The sequence below is a fragment of the Prinia subflava genome, chromosome 5 (assembly GCF_021018805.1).
Source record: "Prinia subflava isolate CZ2003 ecotype Zambia chromosome 5, Cam_Psub_1.2, whole genome shotgun sequence".
Classification (NCBI taxonomy): domain Eukaryota; kingdom Metazoa; phylum Chordata; class Aves; order Passeriformes; family Cisticolidae; genus Prinia; species Prinia subflava.
Genome location: NC_086251.1, coordinates 15,547,160 through 15,566,144, shown reverse-complemented (window position 1 = coordinate 15,566,144; position 18,985 = coordinate 15,547,160). Strand labels below are relative to the sequence as shown.

The following is an 18,985-nucleotide window of genomic DNA, read 5'->3' as shown; positions in this document are numbered from 1 at the left end:
ACTGCTAAAACTCCTAATTTTACAAGCAATCTAGATGTAGAAAAGAATTGGGCTGATCATGGGTTTAGCTGAATAAAATAAACCACAAATCAATACAGACCGCTGGATAGTGATAATAACAGCAACAAAAACATACGGAGGGGGCACACTTCCATGTGGGCTCTCACTAATACAGCCAGCTACCCACCCTTTATGTAGGTGAGAAGATACCCAAGTTGTATAGCAGCAGAGGGCAGTAAGATGGCCAACCTTGTTATATCAGTCCAAATCCCTTGAAATGACAACTGATGAAGCAAATCACAGGATGCCACTGCCACAGCTGCTGCTAGCAGAATTCAAGCCTCAAGGGACCTGAGAGCCGGTGCGGTTTTGAGCAGACAGGCAGAAATGCAAATAGGGTTCAGATACTTTTAAATCCATCAGACACAATTCCTGCCAGCCAAAGGTTCCCAAAGTATAAGGCTATAAATGTTCAAAGAACCCACTGCAATTGCCTAAGACTGTGTCCAGCCTCTGGCGTATGGGGATGAAAACAGAGGAGTTTGAAAGGAGGGGAATAAGAGATGAGGGGAGAAGAGGAGGTCAGGTAAAAAAAGGGCAGACTGAAAGGCATAAAGAAAGAGCCTACACAAAGAGAGGATTTTAGAGAGTGATAGAAAGTAGGAAGGTTGGGATCAGTCTTGGGGAAGGGGAAAAGGACACTCACCGCAGTGCTTGCAGCCTCAGAGAGCACTCACTCTTCTCTCCCACACGACACCTGCATTCAGAGCCACCATCCCTTCCCCAGTTCCTCACCGCCAGAGGCTTTCTGATCCCCTCCTGGATGGTACACTGCCCCGAGCTGCAGATCAGCACAGCACCCAGAGAAGACACCTGCACGCACAGCCTCTGCTCCGGGGGCACATGGCTCTCAAACACACCTCCCACACGCTGCCAGCACCCTGCCTGCGATCCCAGCTCCCGCTCAGAAAACCAGGGCGACTCTAACCACGGGGACTGGGGAAGAAAATCCCGAGAAGCAGCACAGAAGATTCAGTCCAGCGGTACGTCCAAAGAAAGCCTTAAACAATAGCCCTGATGGGTGTGATCTGCCACTGTTTGGCAGGGGAAGTTCGAGCTGCAATGCCCATCGACAATAATTAATTGTCAGCACTGTTAACAGTTTCGCTGCTGATCAAAGCAGCTGGGCAGCACCGGGAGAATTCCAGCCAGTTGCTGTCACTTATCAAAGCACGGCAGCAATAAACAATCTGCAACTCTGGGAAAGACTCCATTCCTGCCACGCATAATCTCTCACTCTCATTCTGTTCCTTTTTAGTGGCTTCTTAGCACACAGAATCCCTGTGCAATCAAAATTAAAAACAAAACAAACCAAAACCAAACTGAAACAAACAACCCTCCTCAATTCACTCTTTTCTGTAATGAAACTGAAAGGAATAAAGTAAATCCTTGCAACTGTGGAATCACTCTGCACTCTGCACAGGACTCAGATACAAATGAGTTTGACAAAGATTTCTCAGCTGATGCAGTTGAGCAGTAAAAGCATCATTTCTTAAGCTGTACAGAACATAAACCTGCCATGCAGAGGCAGGTTTGTCAAGCACTGGTGCAGACTTCAGGTACACTAGCACAGTATTACTGCTTTAGATTTAAAAACAATCCAATGGATGTTGCTAGTTACAGTATCCCATGGCAATTGTACAAATATTTCAGTGGGCGAGCATTTGTAATTACAGCCCTGAATCACTCTGCATCTGGAAAATATCCACATTTTTTCCTTCGTGGGTTTTCCCGATACTGCTAAATTAAGAGACAAACACAGAACACACACCTCAGCCAAAGCTTGCTCCCAAGGCTATTTGTGTTGCTGTTGTTCTCTCCAGGATGTGCTCTTCCCTGGCCCTCATCACAGTGAAGGAAGAGTTTTGCAAAAATATCTTTATCTGCTGGTGTCACCCACTGCAGTGTATCAGCCAGTAGCTTTTTGTAAACAGTTTTACACTGACTTCATAGAAACAGAATCATGCAATGGCTTGGGCTGGAAAGGACCTTAAAGATCATCTTCTTCTGAACCCACAGATACATCTCCCACTAGATCAGGCTGCTCAGAGCCCCATCCAGCCTGTTCTTGAACACTTCCAGGGATGGGGCATCCACAGCTTCTCTGGGCAACCTGCTCCAGGGCTTTATCATCCTGACACTGAAGAATTTCTTTCTAACGTCTAATAAAAATCTGTCCTCTTTCAGCTAAGACCATTCTCCCTTGTCCCATCACTGTCTGCCCATGTAAAAAGTTGCTCTCCCTGGAACCTTCTCCAGGCTAAACAACTCCAGCTCTTTCAGCCTGTCCCCTTAGGAGAGGTGCTCCATCCCTCTGACCATATTCATGGCTCTCCTTTGGACTCATTCCAACAGACCCACCTCTTTCTTGTGCTGGGGGCCTCAGAGCTGGATGCAGCACTCTAGGTGGGGTCTCATGAGAGAAGAGGGGTAAGATCCCCTCCCTTGACAGCAGCTTTCCCTTCTCCTTTACTGGAGGGGGTGGGGAGGTGGTACACTCGCTTTGGCCTTTCTTTTCTGACCATTGTATTTAAAGAATGCCTCGTAGTTGTTCTTCACATCCCTTGCCAAGTCGCATTTTATCTGTGCCTTACCTTTCCTGATCCCATGTCAACACATCCAAATGGTATCCCTGTACATTCCCCAGTCATCTGACCCTAGCTGTGCATTTTCTTCTTGCTCATCAGCTTGAGAGGAAGGTCCCTGCTCAGCCATGCTGGTTTCTGGCCGGTCTTGATTTCTTACACATTGGGAAGGAGAGGTCATGTGCTCTAAGAAAAGTGGCCTTAAGAGTTGCCAACTCTGGTCAGCTAAGGACAGTTTCCCAGAGAATCTCATCCACTAATTCTTTAAACAGCTGGAAGTTCACTGTTTTAAAGTTCAGAGTCCTAACTTTGCTCTTTGCCACACCCATACTTCTTGAGATCACAAACCCAGCCAGGGCATGCTAACTACAGCCCAGGCTGGCTCTGGTGTTAACCCCTGTAATGAGTTCATTTGCATTGGTAAGCACCAGGTCCACAAATGCATCTTTCCTCGTTGGTTTGTGTAACATGTGGATCTGAAATTTACCCTTGATGCACTCCAGGAGTCTCTTGGATTGCCTACAGCCAGCTGCATTGCTTTTCCAGCAGACATCAGGATGGTTGAAATTCCCCATCAGGATGAGAGCTTGTGAGCACAATGCGTCCTATAGCTGAGGAGGGAGGCCGCATCAACAGGTTCACCCTGGTCAGACCCTACCCACGAGGTGTCCTTTATTGGTGTGGTCCTTGACTTTCACCCACAAGCTCAACTTGTTTGTGGCTGTTTCTCAGAGACAGCCCTTCACAATCCACCCATTCCTTAACAGAGAGTGCAACACTCCCGTTTCTTCCCAGTCTATCTCTTCTAAAAGGTTTGTAGCCCTCCATTGCAGTGTTCCAGTTGTGTGACTCATTCCAACATGTTTCCATGATAACAATTCGGTCACAGTTCTCTAACTGAAACATGATTTTCAACTCCTCTTGCTGCATGCACTGGGGTCTTGGGGCAGACTTGTGTCAGGCCAGATTCCTCCAAGACATCTGGCACGGTGTGACTGAAGAACTTCAGAAGAACTCCCACTTGTTGCACTAATTTCTCATTAATAAATGAAGATGCAGTGATAATAGTAACAATGAGAAGCCAGCATTTTCGAGGTGGTTTACACCTTGAAAGTACTGTGCAAACAAAGATTAAAATGTATGCATAAACACCTTCTGTACTTGACAGACCATTGCTGAAGCCGCAGCACCTGCTGAGACATGATCTTTTATTGGATCAGATACTTCAGCTATCAGAGACACTGCAGCAGCAGGAAACTATTGAAATCCTCGTGGGAGACAATGCTCATATGTCAGGCAGCACAAACACTGCTGGGATTGTAAAGCCACCACCTTGGAGGAAGTGATAAATCGCAATGGAATATCAGGCAAGGAGTGATGCCAAGGTCAGGGGTCCACAGACCCTCTCCCATGACGGGCTGGGAGAACCAGGGCGCTCAGAGAAACTGGGGTTACCAAGCAGGGGAGGAACCATGCAGGATGCACTGTACCCCCAGAATACCAACCCTCATTTAAGAGGGCAGAGGAACCCTGCAGGAAATTCTGGAAGTAATTAAGAGTGGAAAGTAAAATTTTTTTTACTGCATGTCCCAGAGTCTCAGGGACTCTTCAGGCAAAAGTATCTCTCTTGCTTTCAGACAGTTTTAAAGGAGATCTCTGTGGCTGGGTATTACAAGCCAAAAATAAGAACTAGGATGAATTTGAAGAGAAGGGTGCACAAGCAACTAGCACTGCAAAGGGTGTGAGGTCTCCTCTTAGACAAGGGGATAGAAGCAGGGCTTCTGTCTGAGAAGGCCATCCTAGTTATGAGAACAGAGGGGATTTCTCAGGCACATGAGACAAGGAGGTACCAGGAACAGTTTTGTCCAGGAAAAAGATGGTCTTGATGGTCTCTTGAGCCCTATGTTTCCCGTGGTTCACAATTTCACCATTTTCATTGTCTCTCAATGAGTGTGGAGAATTTTTGAATGGGTACATGCATAGGCAGTGACCCTTTCTCTATACTGAACCACTAAATATCGCAGCAAGCTGGTGGCTCCTCACAAACAGTTTTAGGCTGTGGTCTGCCCTTGGCAGCCTTGAAACTCACTGGCTCCAGGCAAGGCATGACAATCCAGGGCAGGGAACAGTCACAGCATCACTTGGGAACAATGGCACATCTACCTCTACCATCCATCTCTGCCGCAGAAAAACAATGGCAAATCATCAAATTTTTTCCCAGAAGGAAGCTATTATAACTGCTACCTCTTCCTTAAACTAGTTCAGGATGAATGCCATAACAAAACTAATTTCTGCAAACTGCTACGCATTTGCCCTCTTGCCAGCTCATACCCTTAGCTGGGCTTGGGTCAGTGGTGACCTGCCTGGGGTCAGTGTGGACAGGATCAGTCTCAACACTTCTTGATCTCAAAGAGACTTGCTTGAAAGTAATTTTCCATGTGGCTGGTGATCTCGTGCTCACTGTTTCTTTCTTTGTTTATGCTTCATTTCTGCCAAGTAACAGCGTCCTTCCTGTAAATGGAAAAGCATGTCTGTGTCCCCAAGCTTATACCATCAGGTGGTTTTCTCTGTAAGTTTGGCTGAACTGGTTGCTTTCTTAAAAAGCAGGCAAAACACTTTGATCTTCAAAAAACAGAACAACGTTCAGGAAGACAACTATTAAATGCTGTTAGAGAAAGGTCAAGTAGCAAACGCATCTTTGTATTACTATGCAAATGCAAAACTAGACCCTAGAACAGACTGTCCCAAATAAAATACTTCCAAATTCTGAAGCTTGCAACAAATCGATGACCTGATCAATTCACAGCTAGAAAACAACTGGGCAGGGATGTGGATTATGCAAGTAGGTTCAACTCCCACACAGGAACTCATGGTCCAGTAGCAAAGCTGCCTCTAAAGACACTGTGGCTTTGGAAAAGCTTGTTAACCTGTCTAGGGAAATCTCAGCTTGCTCTCGCCTCAAAGTCTACACTGGCCCTTTTCCTCTGGGCTTTCCTTACTCGGTCAGAGACAATGTCCAAGTAACACAAAACAGTTTCTTCCTTCAGCTGAAGTAGCAAAGGCATCTCCCTTTGTGTCTTCTGATTTCCTGCAAGAAAAGGCACACCTTCTTCCTTGGAATCTCTCTGAATCATGGAGCAGGCAGGCAGCCCTTAACCCCCTTCTGGCCAGGCAGGAGGACCCAGGTATGCTGAGGAAGACTCCCTACAACCCTGCTCAGCCCTCCAGCCCCAGGAGCCTTTGCCCATCTAAAGGCCAAAGGATGTGAGGACTCCAGCGGTTCTGGCAAGGAGGGCTTAGTGCAGCCGAGGTTCCCAGGCCCCTCCCTGATTGTACAGCCTTCACAGTGTATTTCTAGCTTTAAAAAAACCCAACAAAACAAAGGAAATAAATGAGAAACAACTTACTTTTCTTTCTTCTTTAGACCTGGAATCCTCTTGAAATATCATTGACATGAAAGAGATTTGGGCTTTGCATTTTTTGTGATTGCAAAGCAACAGAAAAGAAACATGCCAGGCTGTACAGTGCTGATTTTCCACCAAGCAAAATGAGGAGATGGAGGAAGAATTGCTTTCAGATGTATGCCTGGCCATGCTTTCTCACCACTTCCAGACTCCTTATTTCTACAACTGCACATTTTGGTATGACACAGGCAAGCCCTTCATATCTAGTCTGCAGCAGATTAAATCATTTTATATCTAGAACTTTGATAAAGAAAAACTTTTAATTTCTAAATTGCTATAAGACTGTTCTCAAACAGTCCTACAACATCCTTCTTGCTACATCTTCTCATGCTATTTACAAACTAAACCTATTTTTTAAGCAAATAGAATTAATTCCTCTGTTTTCTTGAACTGCTTCCAAGATGCTCTGTGAACAGGGCCAAGTCTTTACCAGCTCCCCACACTGCCATATTAAAAAAAAAAGAAAAATATAAGGGAAAAAAAAAGTTGTAGAACCTAACATTTCAATTTTTCAGAAAAGCCATGCTTTATTTCCATGGCTTAACAAATTCTATAGGTTGTGCCAGTGGCTTTACCAGTACAGCAGCCAAACCAATTTCCTGCCTTTTCCTTAATTCCACTCATCACAAGCCTCTACTAGCCATTTAAAATGGCTGCTACAGTTTTTATTTGACATTCAGATATATCAAGGAAACATTTAGGTATAAAATACAGGCCATTGAAAACAAAGTTCCATCAGTCCTACCCACTAAAAACCATCTTTTGCCTTAATCAGTCTTTTCTGTCTGCAAACTAACAGGACCATAGGAAGAGGGTTACTGATCATACTGAGGCTTCTCTCTGCTTTATGCAAAGTACAGATTTGATGGGATGCTGCTTTTCCCCAGCAGTGCCGCCACTGACAGCAACCCAGCTCATACAAAGAAAGTAACTTTTCTAAATCACAGCATTTTCATTCCTGAAGAATAATAAATTCAGCACCGATCCCATAGCCTGATCTGAAAATGGGACTGCAGGCTTTTCTGTGCTGGCAGTTCCCTGAAAGAACGTAAATTCAGATCTCGGACAATTTGTAGCATCAACATCTATTAACCAACAGAGATCTTCCCTGCTACCGCCATCAAGGCATGTGATGCTGTGTCACTACAGAGATGATTTCAAGAAGAGCTGTATCTTCTGCCTTCACAGGGGCTCCACTGTACCTCACCAGTAAAATATTGTAGTAACAAGGTAGAAGAATGAAAAAAAAATGCAAGGCATTACAGGATCAGAATAAAGAGGTACCACTTGGGACATTTACACAGAGACACTTGAAGAAACCATTTTTAAAAAAAAGAAAAAAGGGGGGGGAGTGATTTACAGCCAGTTTGCCTTGCAGTTCAAAGAACCCAGGATTCCAGGTATCAAAGAGATGTGTAAGAAAAGCCAGGCAGAAAAGCATCAGAAAATAAAAGCTGTTAGAAACTAATACAGAAACCTCAAATGGCAGGAAGAGGGGGCAACCAGCAGCAGCAAGAATATGCTCAGCACCCATCCCTCTAGGCAGATTATTCTTCTCAGTGTACATCTGGCTAGCAGGCTAGCTATCTTGGGAATACTTTTGTTACATTCTCTGTGCCTGTTTCTGGGAACACAGCTATGAGAAATAAGCCTGCTGAAAGTATGAGTCGGTCTGGGCTTTGAGCCCTAGTTAAGAGAAAATGTAAACCTTTCTCCAAATCTATGATGAGGTCCTGTGATTCAGGAAGAAGCAAGAAGATAGCTAATATGTGTTTATAAATCTTGCCACATCTGCTTCCAAACTTTCCATTAACAACTTGGTGAGTATCCAGTAACAAGAGGTTTTCCAGGGCCAGGACACTGAGGAAATACTGCTGCATGAAACGTGCACTATTGTAATGATATTCCCAAATGACACAGTAAGGTGGTGACAGGATTTGTGCTTGCCTGAATCACTGCCATGCTGCCAGTAAATGTCAGGGGTTTGGGTTTGGGGCGTTGTTCTTTTGCTCAGTTTAATAAACAAAAGCTGCAAAGAGAAGTCTTTTCCTTCAAGGCAGACTGCAAATGCGCAGAGGAGAAGAACAGGAGAGAGTTTGTCTTGCTGCTGCCAGAAGGACAGAGACAAGGAGGACTGGCAGCCTCAAGAGCTGCCCAGTCGAGAACTGGAGGAAAAAGGCCATGGCTGAGTGAGTTCAGCAAGCCATGGGCAAACGGGGCAGTGCAGCAGGCAAACTGGGTGCTCTGTCTGATGAAAATGAGGAAATCAGGACAAAGGCTGCTGGGACCAGTCTTAGAGCCCACTTCTCCCAGTACAGAGTGAAGGCAGGACAAAGGTGCTCCTCACCCACCCAAGTGTCCTCTGCTTGCAGCAGCTACAGAGCACAAAAGACTGAAAAATTCCATATGGAGAAACATGTGCTGGCTGCTACAGGGCAAAGTAAACTTTCTAAACAGACTGAGCCATCATGATTATGTGCAATCCTGAATGGTTTGTTGTGACTTTAGTTAGTAAAACTGGTAGGAAAGAAATCATACATACAGTGAGAAAAAGCCAGCATAAGGGATGACAAGGAAGTTGTTCTTCCTCGTGGCCCAACATGCAGGAGATGAACTCTGACTGACTTCTGCAATTAAAAAGGGAAAATGAAAAAGTGTTGTTTGTTAAATCAGGAACTTGACTTTTCAGCAGTGGCAGCCTGTTTCCATGAACCAGCATGTCACCCCAACTTCGGAAGGATTTTTTTCTAAATCAAATCACTCATGTGCAAAACTTGTAACTGCAACCACAGCTCTGGTTCATTTTCAGAGTCACACATTTTCATACCCACACTTAGTGCTTGGTGCCAACATGCTTTGTCCTAAGTACTTTATATTAGGACATGGCAGACAACCTCTGATAAGAAACACAGCCACTGAGGATTAAGAGGCACAAAAAAGGCTTTTCTTGGTAAGAGGTATTCAGATTTTAAAAATTCCAGCAAAAGGCAAATTTATCCAAACCTTCAGAAACCCATTTCAAGGTGTTCAAAAGCTTGTGCTTTGGTGTCAGAGAATTTGGCAATCTGAAGAAATATCGGTGCCTCCTAGCGTGCCTTTGATACTACTTTATACAGTAAGACACACACACTTCAGACTATGCCAGTAACTTGTTCAGTGGTCATATTTTTCTGCAGTCTGTGCTGGTAAGTTGAATGTATGGGGCACTTACATTAAACTGCTCATTAGGCTTAATTTTCATTAACTGCAACTACTTAAAGATGAGTTTATTGTCCAGAGCTAAACCAGGAAGGAAGGAACACCCATAAAACATAAATTACCCTATTTCTTCCAACACTCTTGTTTTCATTATGGCCTTTTACACAGACAAACATTGTGTACTCCAGCTTAAAACTGAGGTAGAACCATGGGACTGGATATGAGGTGACTGCAGTGTCAGCTCCCGTTTAATCCAGCTATTAGCAACCAGAGTCAGAAACAGCCTGTTCCGCTCCCTCTTCATGAACCCTTTCACTTTAATGCTTTCAGCTGTACAAGGTTCTGCTTTTACAACAGCTCCCAAAAAGAGGAAGATGTTATGGGAATGGTAAGAAAGCCAGTAATGGAGCCAGATGCAGTAAAAACCACCAGAGAGTCAAAAACTTCAGTAGAAGTCACTTTAAATACCATTATCTGTGCTGGTAAAGAACATGCCAGACACGTGGAGCCAGATCCACAGCTGGTGAGCTGACTTTGATGCAAGTGAGGCTATTTACACGACATCCTTTATGCTTAGCAGAGAGCAGGATCTATTTGAGAGGACAACCACGAGGCTCTGGGCTGCCTTTGAAGCGCTAACACATCATTTCATGCCATAGATAGCTGGGTATCATGTGTTGCATTGGCTTTCTGTTTGTGCACCATGGTTAAGCACAACAGCTGCACAGCAAGGAGGGAATGACTTGCAATCCAGCAGAACAGCCAGTGCCTGCACTCCACCCAAGAGGTGCTGTACGTGCTGGAGGCACAGAGCACATGTAGCAGCTAACTCTGATACAGACAGTCAGACTTGAGTTCTGTGATCTAGAAAATAGCCTTTGTCTTGAAGGGGTGGACACCCAAAGGAAGAACTTCTGGCCCCAAGTCTACTATCCACATCAAAGAGCGTGTTTCTAAATCCAAAGCAAGCAAGAAAGGTTAGGAAGCAGCATTTCTGACAGAACATGCCATTTTTAAAATGGCAGCATAACGTGACTGCCAAAGGATTTTTTTTCTCTGAAACCACGCCTGTCTCTTCTTCTGCCAAGAAAATCCATTTTGGCAGCTGTGTCACCAGTGACTCAGAGATTCCCTGATGCTGAGTCTCCAGACTTGTCCCATCGGTGGTTCAGTGGCAGCATTGGGCAAGGAGAGATCAGCACACGTGACAGGGAACCAACATTAACATGTCAGAGCCAGGTTCGCTTCTGAAATATTTTTGCTTGTATTAAACAGAGTCATTACACCAGTAATGGAAAAACAGACACAAACAGACTGCTAGCTGTGATGCCATACCTGGAACATGGCAGTAGAGGAACGGCCACACAAGTGTTTTTTTCTCTGCAGCTCCCTGCACTGAGCAGCAGGTGACCACAACAAGCAGAATACAAGACCTCAAGCCTGCTACTGGTCTGGCATTTTACTCCTTTTCCAGTAAGACTGAGGTGACAGACTGCCATTATTCAGTTTAGGAGAGACAAGTAAAGTGCTTCCCTGTGGGGACAGGCAAGAAGGTGGGTTACTGAGGACCTGCTGGTGAAAAAAATAAATAAAAACAAGCCAAGTGTACATTTAGTTCCTCGAAATCTGGCTTCAAACATTGTGTTCAAAGCTGGTCAACCCCAGGATTTCCAGGGATGTTAGATGGGCCTAGGATAGCTAAACATGACCTAGGAGGGTCACATCTCCCTCCTGGGCACTGAGGGTAACAGCTGACACGGACAGCACAGAGTGTTACAATGTGGGTGAAGTTGGATAAAAAAGAAGGCAGAGACTCTTTCTTGCTTAGATCTCTACAGGATACCCACCACATCCTAAGAGTTCAGTGACAGAAGGATCCAAGAGCATTAAATACCCACAACTGCACACATGGTACACACATGCACATACACACAACAACACATGTATCTGCACACACACGTGTATGGGTTCAAAACAACACTCACCCTCACAGAAAGGCAGCAAAACCCATCTGCAATATAACACTGCAGTGATGATATCCTGACTGATTGCTATTTCAAGACACTGTCACTGGAAGAGATTTATATCTCTATAACTGTGCCCGCCCATGCAATTAGTCTATCTTTGTGCCAAATTATATTAATGGACAATGAGTGGAAATTTCTATTTAAAAAAACATCCACAGAGAAAAAGAAGTATCTATGAAGATACACTATCTTTAACAAAAGAAAGTTCAAGACTGAGAAAGCTTAGTGCTACAGTTCCCTGCTTATAAAGCACTGGAAAATTCCGATTACTGCTGCTCAATTATTACGTATCACTTTTTTTTCTTATAAAGAAAACAGATCACTGTCATTTAATCAGCAAGATAACAGCGCAGATGAGCTTATGGTGTGTGGAGAGACATAATTAAGCTTGTGAACCCTAACTCTAAACCTAACCCTGACTAAGTCTAACCTAACCCTTAATCCTAACCCCCAGCCCAAACTATTAACCTTAAACTACATTTAAACCTTGGTAATGAACAACGCCTCTCAGAGCAGCCAGGACTGGGGAAACAACACCCACATGGGGGAAAAATCCCCTAGCTGTTTGGTGTTTTTTTTAAATTCTAAATTGAAGAAAGATAATTAACTATTCTACATCAAAGGCAACCTGGAAGACTAAATGCACATGTACACGGTTAGACACATTCAGTGCCTAACACTCACCCAACATCCACTCAATTCCACTCCTCACTTGGAACACTCAAGTTGAAGAATACCACTCTCTTCAGTGCTCCTGGTCTTAAATTCTCTGCAAGGATTTTCATTTTGAGAAAACGGCTCCCCTCTTCTTCCTTGAACTCATCTCACAGTCCTTACATGACAGTCACACAAAACAGAGTCTAGGCTTCAGAAAAACACATCTCTTTGGCATCCCCACAACTCTGTGTACCGAACTAACTTTTACCAAAGCAGAAGAAAATTTCACAGCAACTTCCCTTGATCAGACCACTTAGCTCAGTCAAATACTGCAGGACTTAACAAGTCCAGGCATCTTTATCAAAGCAAATAAAACAGTAATTATAAATGGAGCTTTTTCTAAGGACAGATAGATTGGCAGGTAGGATTTATCTCTTTACCAAATGCAAGGTAGGTACAGCATTTCAACAGAAGCAGAAAAACATCTCATGGTGAATATATCAGTGCCTTCACAAGGCAACAGGGTTTAGATCCTGCCTTGGTGAAAGCTAGAATCACACTGCACTGTCAAATCTACCCAGTTTCCTTTCCCAGTGAACCCCAAGTCCATGCTATTCCTAAATTGCCACAACTGCTCTACTGAAATCACAGTTCATTTCAGCAGGGAATCATTTTTAGAAACTTTCCCTGAGTAAATGAGGTGATCCCATTGGAAACATTCTAATGCAAGAGAAAACTGGTTGTTTTTTTTTTTTACTAGAGACCAGCCTCTGATAATCTCCCACACTGTACTGCACAAATAGCCTGGCTGATCCACATGGGTGGTTATCATGAGTAAGGCACTACTCACAATGCCCAAGGGTGATAAAAACATCTGTTCCTTCCTGGTTACCACAAAGAGGTGGCCTTCTACTATGGCATGTATGAGACTAATGGCATGTAGGGAACTGACTCATGTATTAGGTGTGTCCTATCTTTAGAAATAATGTCACACCAAAGAAAATGAAAAAGTGGATTTCTCCAGGAAAGACAAAAACCCTTAAACTGGAAAAAGAGTGGAAACTGTTCGCAGGTGGAATAGAGAGACTCGGGATGCACCTTACGCCTGGAGGAATAGCATTACAACTGATGGAAAGCAAGCAGCAGCCCAAATCCTGCCCCACTTTTCTTCTCTGGCTCTCTGCTCTGCAAATCCCTGACACTCAGCTCCAGCAGCAGGGGAGCTGAGGAGTAAAAAGACTATTGTTCTGGCCTGCAGAGAGACCATAATATCAACAATGACACCCAGGCTTTCCAAGCAGACATCTGCTAGAACGACCTCAGAAAGATAAGCAGTGCTAATACACAGAGACTGATAATAAACCTAGTTATACACCAGAACACAGGAGTCTATTTTTGATAACAGGTAACAGCAAATTCAAAGTAACTACAGAGTAACTACAGCAGCTTTCCACTTGCCACCAGTCATGCCCCACATACAGCAGACTCCAGGGAACTGTATATCCAGCAGAAAGGTATTCTAGCAGTGCTCTCCTCTTTCAGGAGGATCCTTGTTGCTGGCATTTACATTGCCCAACTTCTCATAATTGTGTGTCCTAAATCAGGAAATTAGTCTCTGCTTTCAGTTGAAGGGGAGAGGCTCCCACCAAGAGTGACTGAAAGCAGCAGCCCCTCTCAGCAGGAGCCTGGTATTCCTGTGCTCTTGGGGCAGACATTGAAGTCAGACAGCTCCAAGGAGCAAGTCAAAATACCCGCTGAAGCTTCTTTCCACTCACATATATCCTTTTTCACCAAGTAAGCAGTACTTCTGGCTACACAGTCTTGGTTCATGAATAGCTATTCAAATTACCCTTGTAACTTTTTTCTACCACTGAAGTACCTTATAGGAATGCACCTGGGCCAAGGCTGCATTACTCTCCCCACCAATCCTGGCTGCAGCTGCACGTGGAAACCTCAAGTGCAAATGATAACACTGGGAGGAAAAAGGGAGAATTCCAAGTCTGAGGTTTTCAAGATTTGCAATTCATTACCTGGAGCAGAATTCAGAGCAGCAGGCAACACTGTAACATTTATGAAATGCCACTGCATCGACTCTTGATACATTCCTTGCAGCATAATTAACTATAGCTATGGTGTCTTTTTGATAAGGGGCTGCAGAAGAAAGCAAATTACCACTTAAGGATACATTCAGCATGGAGAAGTGAGAGATGCACAACAAAATTATGTGAAATGGTTATTAACTTGTGAATGTGTTATCCTTCCATCGCAGGCTGAAAGAGATCTCAAACAGTGCTGTACTGTATTTTTCCCCATGCCTCTGCCTGAAGCAAGTCGGAGTGAATTCAGGTCGTGCACTGGCAGGCATTTCTCCGGCATGCTCTTAATAGCTTCCAGTGAGGAAAACTTCACAGCTCTTCCTCTGCAGCCTCTTCCAACAATCCATCATCTTTACAGTACATGGCTTTTCCTAATGCTTGATCTGACTAATTTATTTACACCAAGAATGAGAGTACCATAGGCACTGGTAGATACACTTATTATCATCACTGCAGTGGCTTGTAATTAAACTTACTCATCACTTCCCAGTAGAGGACTTGTACTCAACTGAATTTAGAGTATTTGTGTTGAAATTCAGCATCTCAGTCAACTGCCTCAAGGCTGGTTTGACGACCATTTCAACCAGAGATAATCAGTGATTTCCATGAATGAATGGAGATACAATGTAAATTGCATGCTAGCCAGAGACCTTCCCTTGGAAAACTCAGCATTGAAACCCTTCCCTGAGATCCACAGACACACAACCCTTTGGAACTTGCAAATATATCTTAGCATCACTTCTATGGAAAAGAAATTTGGCCAAGCTGCGTGTTTTCATTCCAGCCTTTCATACCACCACTGCTGCTGCAGCCACTTCACACGTGAAGGAAGGTAACATCCCTGGCAGCTGAACCCAGCTCCCATGGCAGCAGGCCCTCACAAGGCACAATCAGCTCAGAAACACACACAGCCTGGAGCAGGGACATATGATCCATCCACACTGAGCCTTTCCAGTTGCCAACTGTGGCCCTGGTCTTGGCACACTGAGACCTGGCAATGAAGTGAGATACAGGGGAAGATGCGACCAGAATGAAGTCTACAAGAACACAGTTTGGGATCCTTTTCACTCTGAGCAAACCCCCTAGTATTTCAGGGGAACACAGCTGGATCCTAGTACCTGACTCTCAATCTGCCCTTCCAGCTCTCCTGTGATGCCTCCAGTTCAAGGACAAGGTACAGTGGCAAGGCAAGGCAGTGAAAAAGCCAATGTCCCTGCTCTGAGTATGGGAATCTACCTGCAAATAAATGGGGACTGAGTCCAGAGTGCTCTCTCTTCATGGGTATAAAGTTTTTAAAATTAATAGATAATCAAGCTGAAGGCACAGCACTCCAATCTGAAGTTACAAACTCAGTCTCACAGATGCCTGATACACTATCTTAAACTCTAATTACCTTTCCCCATTGCTTTCCATCACAATGCAAAGAATGGGCTCTCACTGGCACAGTGCCGACAGGGTCATTCCACAAGCAGCAGTGAGCTTTTCACAGCTGGAGCAGCGGAAGGGGCATGAATCACATCAGCACTTTTCAAAGAGAACACTTAGGAAGAAGTTCTCAATTTGCCGTCACCCAGTGAAATGGAAACAAACAAAAAAAACCTTAAATGGGCTAGCAGCAGCTTTGGGGACAGATAAAAAGATTTAGGAAAAAAACCACCTTTGATCTCTTATGGTGTAATTAACCATAATATAACAACATACACGTAAAGAGATGGAGATAAGCAAGGGCAGAACCCCTACAGAAACCCAGTATCTGGAGATACCATCTGGAGTCTTGCCTATATGAAATGATGTATGACAGTTTGCACCTTAGGGGGGTTCTAGCAAGGATACAGCATTTCAAGAGAGCATAAAGCAATGATTTGATTAAGTCTGGATTAATCTCTAAATATTTTCTTCATTCTTAGTTTTACACTGATGCATAATTTCATTTTTATGATCATTCTTCTTAGATCCATCTACACCTAGATCTGAATCTAACACATTATTTATACATACAGGCCTCTGCATGTATTAAACTCTCCTTTTTCACTTCACTCTTGCCAGAATAGTATTAAATAACAGCAAAGAATCTCATTCAGACTGTGTCCAAGACAAAGGAGGGAGTCTCCTCAGTCTGTCTTTCAAACCAAAACTACCCCAAGTAAAAAAAATACAAAGCCTCTAGTGCTTTCCTGCCTTACAGGCCTCTTTATACCGGGGAAATTCTTCAGTTGTGCAAATGTTTTCAAAATAGGGGCCTATCACTGTAAGCTTCCCACATGGATCTGATTCCCAAGAATGGGCCAATGAGTGTGTCCATCCAGCAGCTCTCACACACACAGAACAGCACATCCAGGGGCATTTGAGCGTGTGAGGGCTGAAATCAGCAGAGCTGTGTTCGGACTTGGGCATGTGCCTGCAGAAACTGGCTGCTCATGGCTTGGGCAGGTGAACTCTTCACTGTGTAAAAACAGGCTGAGTGTCTGGGCCCAAAGAGTGTTGGTGAAGAGAGTTAAACCCAGCTGGCAGCCAGTCCAAAGTGATGTCTGCAGGGCTCAGTACTGGGGCCAGTCCTGTTTAGTGCCTTTATCAGCATCTGGACAAGAGGATCGAGGGCACCCTCAGGTAAGTGTAGGAGGTTCAAGAAGGCTCAGTGCTGGGTCCTGCCCTTGGGTCACAACAACCCCAGACACTGCTACAGGCTGGGGCAGAGGGGCTGGGAAGCTGCCCAGTGGAAAAGGACTTGGGGGTGCTGGTGACAGCAAATGAAAGGAGCCAGCAGTGCCCAGGTAGCCAAGAGGACCAGTGGCATCCTGGCCTGGATCAGCAATGGTGTGGCCAGCAGGAGCAGGGCAGGGATTGTCCCTCTGTACTCGGCACTGGTGAGGGCACACCTGGAGTGCTGTGTCCAGTTCTGGGTGCCTCAGGACAAGCAGGACTTGGAGATGCTGGAGCGTGTTCAGAGAAGGACAACAGAGACGAGGAAGGGGCTGGAGCACAAGTCATATGAGGAGCAGCTGGCAGAGCTGGAGTTGTTTGGCCTGGACAAAAGGAGGCTCAGGGGGGTCCTTATCACTCTCTACAAGTACCTGAGAGGAGGCTGTAGCCAGGTGGGGGTTGGCCTCTAGTCGCAAGTAAAAAGCCATAGGACAAGGAAGCAACTGTGTCAAGTTGTATCAGGAGAGGTTTAGATTGGATATTTTGAAAAAAAATACTCTCCAAAAGGGTTGTTAAGCACTAGAACAGGCTGTCCAGAGTAGTAGTTGAATCACCACCCTTGGAGGTATTTAAAAGCCACGTAGATATGGCACTTTGGGACATGGTTGAGTGGGGGACTTGCAGTGCTGGGTTAATGGTTGCCCTTGATGACTTTAAAGGTCTTTTCCAACCTGAAGGATTCAATAACTCTGCTGTGTGCATGTTCCTGCTCAGACCATGCAGGATTCAAACCTCTGCCATCTGCAACAGTCTTGTCAATGTGCAGAGAACAAGAACATGCTGCACACCTGGGGATGCAGCTCTCTTTCAAAACTCACTCACTCAAACGACTTTCTACCAAACAGTTCCAGGAACCTTATCCTTGCTAAAGGCCATGTAAACTTTTACAGACAGGTGTTCTGCATTACTCCTTTACTTAGTGAACTATTCTAAACACAAATAGGGGAAAAGGATCATTTGATCACTTCAAAAATCCCCAAATGGTCAACCACTTTACTTATTTCATAATGTTTTCTTCAATACCAAAATTATTTGTGTGAGCTAGCATGTGAAAAGCTGGAAGAGAAGCTTTTTGGTTCTAATCATTGCAATGTCCCTTTAATGGTGGGGAACAACCTTTATTGAAATCTGTCATATCTTTCTGAGGAAATGGACTTAATCATGTAAAAGGCCTTACATTTTTAAACTCTTTTACCATATGCTCCCTATTATAGTGCTGGCATTTTGAGAACAAGCCCCCAGTTTCACAAACAAGCATCTTCTTGTCAGCTTGGAACTACACAGAGAGGAAGCTGCAAAACCAAAACCACACTTTGCACTACTCTATTTTAAGATACAAAAATCAAAACCCAACATTTGTTTATGAGGGGAATTTCTCTGTTTTCAGAAGACACCAGGACTGACCACAGAAACAACTCTTACAGTGAAGCACAGAGCTATTTTCTACAATTTTAACATAGTTAGGCAAACATGAATTGCACCTTTCATGTAGATAATGAAAGCTGGTCTTTAATAAGGGAGACCAAAAAATATACAAAAAATATGCAAAGTAGATTTTTTTTTTTGTAAACAGCTGTTAGGTAGGTATTTATGCAAAAATATCCTAAGCTAGGAGGCATCCCTCAGATGCATCAGCAGCTCTGAACATACAGCAAAGGGAGAGCTCTTGGCTGAAGAGGCTGGCATTTCAGAAAACAAGCTGACATTTCCTGAGCCTTGCCTCCCTTAGAATGACTAAGCTAAACAAACAGTATCTGTGTGCTGTCAATGTGAAAAATCACTGCTGGTTTATGCACCATGGCTCGCCCAGAACAGTAACATGAAATCAAAAGCTTAAACTTTTCCAATGTACAGCCTCAGACAGAAGTTCCTGGCAGTGATGGAAGACATGGAGAAGAAAAGAGCAGCTGAAACAAATATACTTCATAACGTGCTGGTTGGGATTGTGCTTCCCTGATGATTGCTGTGTAGCAGAAATAGCCCTAAAAATCAAATGGTGATATATATCTGAGGGCTGTAACTTACACACAACAATGCCAGTTTGGGCAGGACCAGCCAAGAAAAACTTCCTTGGACTCTTCTGGCTTTCAAATCACTTTTCTCAGGAAGCAGCACAAAGAACAACCAACCAAGAAGCTCTGTGAAGAACACAAGGTGGCTGATCACGTGAACCAATTTCATGAACTGGTAACACATAG

General features: G+C 44.2%; 1 protein-coding gene across 7 annotated transcripts in view; it reads right to left on the bottom strand.

The window, feature by feature from the left end:
* Positions 1-18,985, bottom strand: part of OSBPL5 (oxysterol binding protein like 5) — a 138,251-nt gene that overhangs the window by 79,146 nt on the left and 40,120 nt on the right. Inside the window, exon 1 of one of the 7 annotated variants that reach the window (XM_063398140.1) lies at positions 8,652-8,731. The exons of 3 other annotated variants lie outside the window; for them this stretch is intronic. In XM_063398140.1, the coding sequence (XP_063254210.1) occupies positions 8,652-8,711 (60 nt within the window). In that variant the 5' untranslated portion in view covers positions 8,712-8,731. Of the gene's footprint in view, positions 1-706; positions 926-8,651; positions 8,732-18,985 lie in introns of those variants that run through there. 3 more of the 7 variants (XM_063398139.1, XM_063398144.1, XM_063398142.1) reach the window with 3 other exon arrangements.